Source organism: Peromyscus maniculatus, chromosome 1 (genome assembly GCF_049852395.1).
Source record: "Peromyscus maniculatus bairdii isolate BWxNUB_F1_BW_parent chromosome 1, HU_Pman_BW_mat_3.1, whole genome shotgun sequence".
Classification (NCBI taxonomy): Eukaryota; Metazoa; Chordata; class Mammalia; order Rodentia; family Cricetidae; genus Peromyscus; species Peromyscus maniculatus.
This window is the reverse complement of record NC_134852.1, coordinates 51,201,072-51,211,328: the sequence shown is the minus strand read 5'-3', so window position 1 is coordinate 51,211,328 and position 10,257 is coordinate 51,201,072. Positions and strand designations below refer to the sequence as shown.

At 47.0% G+C, this 10,257-nt stretch overlaps 1 protein-coding gene across 1 annotated transcript; it reads right to left on the bottom strand.

Moving 5' to 3' along the window:
- Positions 1-7,025: 7,025 nt before the first annotated feature.
- On the bottom strand, positions 7,026-9,364 carry LOC102927437 (androgen-binding protein homolog). The gene is made up of 3 exons (XM_042275828.1): positions 9,304-9,364; positions 8,632-8,813; positions 7,026-7,253 (listed from the first exon to the last, which is right to left on the bottom strand). Exons 1-3 carry the CDS (start codon positions 9,362-9,364, stop codon positions 7,158-7,160), a joined length of 339 nt encoding a protein of 112 aa, XP_042131762.1. The 3' UTR covers positions 7,026-7,157.
- Positions 9,365-10,257: the final 893 nt, after the last annotated feature.

Below are 10,257 nucleotides of genomic sequence, written 5' to 3'. Positions count from 1 at the left end.
ACTGCTGTGGAATAATCCTTCTGTACACTGTGAAGATGTGTTGCTCTCATTAATAAAAAGCTGATTGGCTGGTGGCTAGGCAGGATTTTTGGAGCAGAGAGAATACTGGGAAGAAAGGGGGCTGAGTCAGAGAGATGCCATGAGATGAAGAGCAAGCAGGATGGGAACTACATACATCACATAGATTAACAGAAATAGGTTAATTTAAGTTATAAGACGTAGCTAAAAACCAGCCTAAGATATTGGCTGAGCATTTATAATTAATGTTAAGTCTCTGTGCAGATATTTGGGAGTGGCTGGGGGGACAGAAAAGTTCTCCTACAACCTATTGATTCCCATCTTGGATCTGATCCCACCACCAGATTTCTTTTCTGGTTTTTCAAGACTGGGTTTCTCTGTGTAGCTTTGCACCTTTCCTGGAACTCACTCTGTAGCCCAGGCTGGCCTCAAACTCACAGAGATCTGCCTGCCTCTGCCTCCCGAGTGCTGGGATTAAAGGCATGTGCCACCACCACCCAGCCCACCGCCAGATTTTAAAAATTCACCTTTGTGTTTCTTTCTTCTCTTTGGTCACAAGTGAGGCTGGGAGATAATCCACACATTAACATTCCAGCTAGGATAGTCTGAGAAAACAAACTTCTGATATTGAAGAACAAAATTACCTTAGTAAAAGCAGAGCACAACAGAAAATGGAAACAGTGGCCCCAAAAAGCCTTTATAATAATAGTTTAAAAGCAATCTCTCAGGTGCTCACAAGAAATCATCAAAATTGGGCTAGAGAGATATGTTGTGAAATAATCTTTTTGTACACTGTGAAGATGTATCACTTTGATTGGTTTAATAAAAAGCTTAATGACCAATGGCTAGGCAAGATTTCCAGGCACAGAGGACACTGGGAAGAAGAAGTCAGAGATGCCAGGAGACACAGAGCAAGCAGGATGGGCAGTACAGAGATGAGGTGATGAAGTCATAAGGCAGAAAGTAAATTAACAGAAATGAGTTATTTAAGTTGTAAGAGCTAGTTAGAAACACGTCTAAGTTATTGGCCAAAATTAACAATAAGTCTCTGTGTCATTATTGGGGAGCTGATAGTCTTGATGGTCCCTACAAAAAAAATCTGCCTACAGAGATGGCTCAGAGTTACGAGTGTTCTGTTCCCCACAGCCATATCAGCCAGCTTATAGCCACCTCTAACTCCAGTTCCAGGACCTTCTTGGTCTTAGCAGACTAGTTCACACACATAGTACACACTCACACAGACATGAAAACACAAAATTAAACCTTTTTAAAATCAGTAATTAAAATATTCCAAGCAAACAAAAATATTAACTCAAAGCTAAAGACCCCAAATGAATCTGCCAGGTCCAGTGTCCTATGACAAGATGTTATCATGACCTCAATGTTAAATAGAGGCAGGTGGGCAGTGCTGGCACAAGCCATTAATCTCAGCACTCAAGAGTCAGAGGTAGCCAGATCTCTGTGAGTTTGAGGCCAGCCTGATCTATGCAGTGAGATTCCAGGTCAGCAAGGGCTACATAGAGAGACCTTGTCTCAATAAAGACACACACACAAAAGATACAGATCCCAGTCTCTGCACCTTCTTGGTCTGTTTCTAGACATTCCTAGGCAATGGGGACTTTTGTAAATATAAATTAATTCTGTCTAAGGATGTCTTTAGGACTCCTTTTCAGATCACTTTTTTTGTTAATTTTCAAAAACATGAGTTTTTGAAAAATAAAAATAAAAAGCAACATTATAAAACAAAATCTACATTTTTTTCTGAGCTGGCTTCAATTGGGCTGGTCAGCTAAGATGTTCTCCAGTGAAGTATCAGAAGGCACTGAGTTTGAGTTTCTTACGCAAAGAAAGGAAACAAAACAACCAATCCAAAGAAACCAAAACAAACCCAAAACTTGGGTGTGTTCACACATGCTCTCCTGTGCATGCTCATGAGGAGGCCAGAGGTTGACACTGGGTCAAGTTCCTCTATCTTATTTGGGAGGATAGAATCTCTTACTGAACTGGAACTCAGCTATGCTGCTGGTCACCTAGTCTCTAGGATCTGTATGTCTCCCTCATCCACACATCCAACACTAGGGTTACAGATGCACACCACATCCTGTGTGGTACTGCTAATCAAAACTCAGGTCCTCCTGTTTGATCAGCAAGCGTTTTATCCACTACACCATTTCCCCAGATCCTAAAACTTCTAAGTCCCTGAAGAGGTCAGTTGTTTTTGTTGTTGTTGTTGTTGTTTAATTTTGTTTTGTTTTCTGATCTTTTCCCACAATTGATCCAGATTTCATAAAACCCACCAGAGCATAGACAGATGTCTGTTGCCTGTAGGCAGAGTTTTCCTGTGTCCTGGCAGTGGCTTCCCAAATAACCACTCAGAGACTTATTATTAATTATAAATGCTTGATCGATAGCTTAGGCTTGTCTAACTAGCTCTTACAACTTAATTAACCCATTTCTATTCATCTATGTGCTGCCCCAAGAATCGTGGCTTTTACCTCTCCTACATGTCCTGATTCCTTTCCATCTGGCTGGTGACTCCTCTGACTCCACCTTTCTTCTTCCTCGTGTCCTTAGTCTGACTCTCCTGCCTAACCTTATCATGTCCAGCTGTTGGTCAGTCAGTTTCTTTATTAAACCAATCACAACGACATATATTCACACACAGTGTAAAGGAATATTGCAGAGTTGCCTGCCTGTAAAACTTACTCAGTTGGGATCCATGGACCCCACCCCCAAAAGCTATTTTTCCTCAACCAAAGTAGTCAAATCCATAAAGGAAAGGGAAGGGAGGAAATTTGGGGGAAGATAAAGGTAGGTAGCAGCTGAGAGAATCCCTCAAGACTCCCTGGCAGGAATTCACCAGAGACCTGCCAACAACCAGCTGCCTGCCACACCATCTGACACTGTAAACAGTGAAGCCTTAGAGATGCTGAAGCCATCAATTCCACCCACTGGACCTCAGAGGGGGCAAAGCAGACCTGCTGGCCCTTGTGCCTCCCTGGTCAGGCTCCTCAAATCTGTTGCTGATATGATTCCAGAAGCTGTTCCTGGGAAAGCACCCTTCAGGGAAGGGATAGGGCAGGTGACAAAAGGGCTTTCTTTGGTGGTCAAAGAATGCAGCTTTGTTCAAATACCAATGCCTTTAATCCCAGCACTGGGGAGGCAGAGGCAGGAGGACCTCTGTGAGTTCAAGGCCAGCCTGGTCTACAGAGTGAGTTCCAGGACAGCCAGGGCCACACAGAGAAACCCTGTCTGGAAAAAACAAACAAACAAACAAACAAACAAACAAAAGAAGTGGATTCACAAAATTGGAAGGAAAGAAGGCCCATGAGAGAATGGCAAATCCACAGCATGGTGATGAAGAGTATGGGAATGATATGGAAGCATGGCCGCAGTAGACATGATGGTGTCCATGATCCAAGCTGCAGCCAGAGGACATACGGATGTCTATGATCTGTGCTCCCACTGGAGGCCATGTTGATATCTGTATCACTGAAGGTCATGGAGATGTCCTGGTTCGGTGCTGCCACCAGAAGTCATGTTGCTGTTCATAGTTCACGCCGTCACTGTTAGTGTCCATGATGTATGTGGCCTGTGCTGCTGCTTGAGGCCATGTTAACATCCGGAGTCCATGTGACCACTGAGGGTCATGTCGGTGTCCGTGACCCTGCTGAAGCCTTGGAGCGGTGTTGATGTCAATGGCCAATGTGATCACAAAAGGCCGTGGAGATGTTCACTGTCTCTGCTGCCACATGAATCCATGTTGATGTGCAAGGGCTGGACTGCTGCTGGGTCCATATTGGTGCCTACGACTAGTATGGCCCACTTTGATGGTATCTGTGGCCCATGTGGTGTAGAGGGATGTGTTGGTATCTGTGGTCTGTACTGCCACGGGAAACCACACTGAGATCTGTGGCACCTGCTGAGTCCATGGTCCCCGTTGTCACCAGAAACAATGTAGAAGTCCCTGATTCATGCTCCCACTGACTGTAAAGAGCAAGGAAGCTTCTTTTGCAGTGGTATTGATGACTGCAGACTCACAGTTGAGAAAGAGGGACATGGAAAGCTTCTGTGAAGACCCCTGCCTCCATCCCAATCCCCCCAAAAAGTAACAGCCTAAACAGGAAACCATTGAAGAGAACACTTAAAAACCATGATAATAATGCTGAAGTGTAACTCTCCACAAACGAGAGCTTCTGTCAAGGGTGGGGATGAAGAAGGACTCAGTTCTCTCTCTCTCGTTTTTTATAATTTATTTTTATTTTATGTGCAATGTTGTTTTGCCTGCATTTATGTCTACTGAGGGTGTTGGATATTCTGGAAGTGGAATTACAGACAGCCATGAGCTGCCACATGGGTGCTGAGAACCCAACTCAGATCCTCTGAAAGAGCAGTCAGTCCTCCAGCTGCTCAGCCATCTCTCTAGCCCCAGACTCAGTTTTCTTTAAGGGAATGGTAACTGAAAGTGTGACCAGTGAGTATATGGGCAACACATATTGGACTTAGATTTTTTTTGAAGTTGTTCTTCTTTTGGGGGGCGGTCACAAGAGTGAGGGGTTAAACCTGGGAGCCTGGGATGGAGCTCATTATGTGAAATTCCCAAATAATCAATAAAAATGTTATGTTGGAAAAAACAATTACATATAACTGCATCTGAAGTTTCATGTGTACAGTGTGAATTTATCCACTCTTGTGTGCAATACCCCACATCTAAACCAAGGTAAAAGGCTCATGAAGTGTACAGTCCTACACTATTTGATCACATCTTTTTGTGGTAGGAAATGCCTTTCCACGTACTTTTGCATGGACATTTACCATGCACCTCAGCTTGCTTCATGAGAACAAAACAGAGATGCTATGAGGGGACAAGTATCTCTCACACATAAGATTAGAACTCAGAACTGGCTTGTAGAATGTCACTCAAAGTAAGTCATCAAAGTTAAGACAGTGCTATCAGATCTAAGATTGATTTGGGATTTTGTGAAGATTAATTTTGGATATAATTGTGAAATCCAATGAAGGAATGGAGTCATCAAATATATGAATTCATGTGATTTGGCCCTGGGAAGAAAGATCATTTTTCTTTTAACCTGAAACTCAGAAACTAAACTCAAAAGTTCTTTTTTATTTAAAGGTTTGTTTTACTATTAATTATATCTCTAAGGAGTGGAGGGGTTGTGCACCTGAGTAAGTCTCCTAAGAGGCCAGAAGAGAGCATCAGATCCCATGTAGCTGGAGTAACAGGCTAGTGTAAGCTGGGAACCAAACTCTGGTCTTTTGCAAGAGCAGTAAACACTCTTAATCATGGAGCCATCTCTCCAGCCTCAACTTCTCCTTTTTCACACATATCACTATATGCAACATGTAGCGCATGTTACCATTTATCTCAGGCATATGAACTCTGTTTTCTCTCAGTTCAAACATAACAGAGGCAATGGTATTTATCTCATTGGATCCTCATGTAACCCTGGCAACCAAAATGCCTGGGATGCAGCAGGAACTCACCAAGCTTTCTTGAAACATAGTATAAGTAGGATTCCACTAATTGTCTGTGTTTAGAATTCTGGCAACTTTGTTGAGATATTTTCTTTTTGTGTTTGTTTTGGTAGTGTTTCATTTTTTGAGACAGGATTTTTCTGTGTAACAGCCTTGGCTGTCCTGGAACTTGCTTTGTAGACCAGGCTAACCTCAAACTCACCTGCCTCTGCCTCCACATGCCTGAGCCAGCATGCCCTGCTCCACCCCCAACCCCCCCCAACCCCCACCACTCCCCCATGGGATGTTCTCTTGATTCTCCTCTTTTTTGTTTCTTTGTTTTTGTTTTTGTTGTTTTGTTTTGTCTTTTGAGATAGGGTTTCTCTGTGTAACCACTCTAACTATCCTGGAATTCTCTTTATAGACTAGGCTGGCCTCGAACTCACAGAGATCTACCTGTCTCTGCCTCCTGAGTCCTAGAGTTAAAGGCATGGAACACCATGACACCATGCCCAGCTCAGTCTCTCAATTTTTGTTTATCTCAAATGTTTAAATGTCAAAAGCTTTAGATAGTAATTCCTTATGTCAACATCCTCTCTCCCTTCTCATATATCAGAGCTTTTTGAACAAAATGAGGAGATTCTAGTTTCTTATACAACTCACCAAATATGTTGCCTAAGGACTGTGTTGAGCATAATTGAATAATTGCGCTTCATGTTACTTTGTATTTCACAGTTGATTTTCTCAGATATTATATACTCCTAATGTAGAGTGTTTGTAACCACACTGCCAGTGAATAAAGATGCATATTCTAATATAGAAAACGCATCCTGGGATAGAGAGGTGGTTCAGTGGTTAAGAGCATCCCTTGCTCTTCCAGATGACATGGGTTCTGTTCCCATTACCCGCACAGCAGCTCCTAACTGTAGGTAACTCCAGTTATAGGGGATCTGATGTCTTTTTCTGGCCATCAGGCATGCATATGATGCATAAGCACACACACAGGCAGAGCACCAGACATAAATAAAAATAAATAAAGTCGTTTTAGAAGATGGTTGACTGTATAACATGACACTTTATAAGACACCTTACATAGATAAAACAATGTTGCCTGATCCCCTGTCCACAGTCACTGACCACACTGCCCAGAGATAAAGCCCTGAGGCAGTATAGGAGGGAAGTAGCCATGCCCCTCATTTCTGTCCTGGAGCGGTGAAGCCTGTGGCTGCTTACATGCTGTGTACCCTCAGACAACTCCTGTCTTACAGTCTCTCAAGGCTGCAGTCAGCCTGGCATGCTGGTGGCAGATGCCTCTCATTCCAGCACTTGGGAGGCAGAGACAGGAGGATCTCTGTGAGTTCAAGGCCAGCCTGGTCTACACAGCAACAAAAAAGGCTGCAATGACTTTCCCATGATCACCTGGCCAGGCAGTGGCAGTCGCCCTGCTCTGAGTGCCCACACAGGTCATTTCTCTCTGTGTGTCCCAGATCTGAAGACATCCCATGATTCCCGCACAGTACAGAGACACGGGGCAGAGAGCAGAGCTGCGGGTGTTTATTAGAATCAGCTTAACAGACTGGACAAGGAGGGGACAGGTGTCTGGATTCCAACTTCAGGAGGGAAACAGGACAGGGCAGCCAGATGACACCAGATCAGCCATCATATTACATAGAGGTTAGTTTGGAAAGAACTTTCTTAATTTTGTCCAACATGTCTGTGGTATAGTAATTCCTGCATTCTGGGCTGAGGAGGATGGCTTCCTGGAAAACAAGAAGACAGAAAGGGGCAGAGGTGGTTACAGGCAAGGGGCAGACCTCAGCAGGGTGCCCCAGTCACCCATGCTGAGGCCGCTCCTTATCCACAGGGAAGAAAATTCCTGCAGTGATTCAGGACTCCAGCTACAGACTCTGGCCCAAGGGAGCTGCAGCTGATCCGCGGCTATCAGGAGCAAGGCTGAGAGGCCACGCTGGCCAGGCAGGGCCATGAGGGGGAGAAGGTGCCTGAAGGCATGATGGGGGCTAGGTCAGGAGAGGGGATAAGATAGCTGAGTATTTTGTTGATGTCCAAAACCTGAGGACATCTGTCCAGCACATTGGCTGTATGACCATGTTATACATACATCCCCTGTGTGGTGTGTTACAAGAAATTCTTTTTTGGAGAGTTCTGTGGTTTTGCAGGACCTGACAGACAAAATAAAAGTACTTTGGGATATACAGAGTGAGAGATGCACTATTCAAAATACACATCTGTGTAGTCGAGCTATGCTTAAGTCAGAGACAGAAGGGAGACAAGGAGCAGCTGTGGTGAGCAGCTGCAGTCACCCCCTGGAGGTGGGGGTGGCATCTGAGCCATGGAGGGAGGAGGTGGGGTGGCATCTGAGCCATGGAGGGAGGAGGTGGGGGTGGCATCTGAGCCATGGAGGGAGGAGGTGGGGGTGGCATCTGAGCCATGGAGGGAGGAGGTGGGGGTGCCATCTGAGCCATGGAGGGAGGAGGTGGGGATGGCATCTGAGCCATGGAGGGAGGAGGTGGGGGTGGCATCTGAGCCATGGAGGGAAGAGGTGGGGGTGGCATCTGAGCCATGGAGGGAAGAGGTGGGGGTGGCATCTGAGCCATGGAGGGAGGAGGTGGGGGTGGCATCTGAGCCATGGAGGGAAGAGGTGGGGGTGGCATCTGAGCCATGGAGGGAGGAGGTGGGGGTGGCATCTGAGCCATGGAGGGAGGTTCTGGCTGAGGCTCTGAGGACGCCAGTGGCAGAAGGGCGCCATCTGAGAGGGGAAGTAGAGTCAAGGGAGGCTCCAGAGGAGGTGACACTGGCCAGCAGAAGTTTCAGGCGCCTAGCATAGAGCTGAGGGTGCCCTACCCGTGCAGAAGCCACACCAAGGACTGTCCTGTGTCACTGCCTGTCCTGCTGTGGGTGAGAACCCCTGTTTACCCATCGTGTGGGAGTGAGTTGCAGGAACTTGCATAGGACAGGCAGGATGTGTACCAGGCATGCTGCATTGACATGTGATAGCGTGGGCAAGGGCTTGAGTGCTCCTTTGTCTATCCCCTGACACACATTACTGACTGCATGGATCATTTGTACACAGCATTCTACCATATGCTGCCTGGGGGTGTGGGGGGAGGGGGAAGTTACCATAACTTTGGCATCCAGCAATTTGCCGCTCAGTCCTAACCCATTGTAGCATTCCTGGAGTTTTTCAAAAGCCTCCCTCTCCTGGCCAGTAGGTTCAAATTTGGAAAGGATTAAATTCATTAATGCTTTGTTTCCACTGGCCATTCCAGCAAAGGCTTCAAAGAAAGAAAGACATGCTTCCGCTGCAAACAAAGACAGAAGAACATCATTAAAGGAGCCCCATGCTGGCAGAAGAGGAGGCTCAGGGTTTCTCACATCTACAAATGTCCTAGCTGACATTCCACACAGTCCTGCCCTCCCAAAGGCTGCTGCCTCCCAGAAACAGCACGCAGTTTCCATGAGACAGCACTCCCAGCAGAAGGGGATATATATCTGAGTGTACCAGCCTGCATATGTGACCTTCACATGAGTCCCACACATGACTCAGCTTCAACTGTGCCTGCAGCTAAGACCCATCATCACCACCACACCTCCGTCACACCTCTGTCTCCCCATCCCACCCACCCCAACTGTCGCAGTCCAGAGCAGAGAGCTGCAAGGATCTTCTGCAGGACTCCTGGCTGGTGACCTCCCAGGGACCCTGTAGATCTGCCTCAGGGCACTGCTTAGAGACCTCTATGGAAGTGAGATGGGGTAAGCAAGGTCAGAAAGGCTGTCTGTTCCCATTCTCACTTGTCTGGAAGCCCAGCTCCCCGGTCACCAGCAAGGCCAGCAGAAGCAGCGTCCCCTTCATGGTGCAGAGTGCTAAATGCTCCTCTCAGAGCAGATCCTGCTACCTTATGAACTACTGTCTCCCTGAGCCAGTCCCGCCCACTTCCATCCCACCTACCCCAACCCTGCCTCCCAGGAGTTCCAAATGCCTTTGGGCAAGAACCTGGCGCCTATGGATCCCCTCCCCACGTGCATGGGGGAGTGAGCACAGGAGCCCCTCCCACTCTGAAGAACAAATGGCTGGAGACATCCTGATGTCATCAGTTTCTGAACAAAAAAATGGTTGTATCTTTGCCAAAGACAGTTAGAGCTGACCTTTCTAAGCAGGCACATGCTGAGCCAAATGCCTGGTTTAGTGGCCCCGACTGTCACCTCTGCTTCCTGGTCACAGTCCTCCTCACCTCTCCTGACTCCAAGCATGTCCTCTTCAAGCTTGGAGGTGGAAACACACGAGTCGAGGAGGGTTTCTGTCACTGTGGGCAGCCAACAGCCCACAACACTGCACCTGCCTGAGTTCAGGATCTGAGCAGAGTGTGTGTATCGGGGGCCATACCTGGTCCCCTTGGACATCTTGGCTGCTGCAGCCTTTGGACTGGACCTCTGAGGACATGGGGCACCCTCTGGGCTTTTAGTGACTCCCAGCCTGGGTAGAGCCTGTGTTGTGGTCGTGTGCGTATCCTCAGGGCAGGTGATGTTCGTGCACTACCAACCCATCATGCTGCACACTCCCTTCCCTGCCACGGCAGCTCATTCCTGTTGTCCTTCTCTTGTCCTTGTCCTCGACCAGTGAGCAGGTCTCCAAGAGGTTCCAGCAGTACAGTCCATGTGGTGAGAGCAGTGAGCAGAGGGAAGGATTCATCCCTGTGCCATGAACTCTCCGTCCACACAGTCCCACAGGCCATCTATAAACTAGAG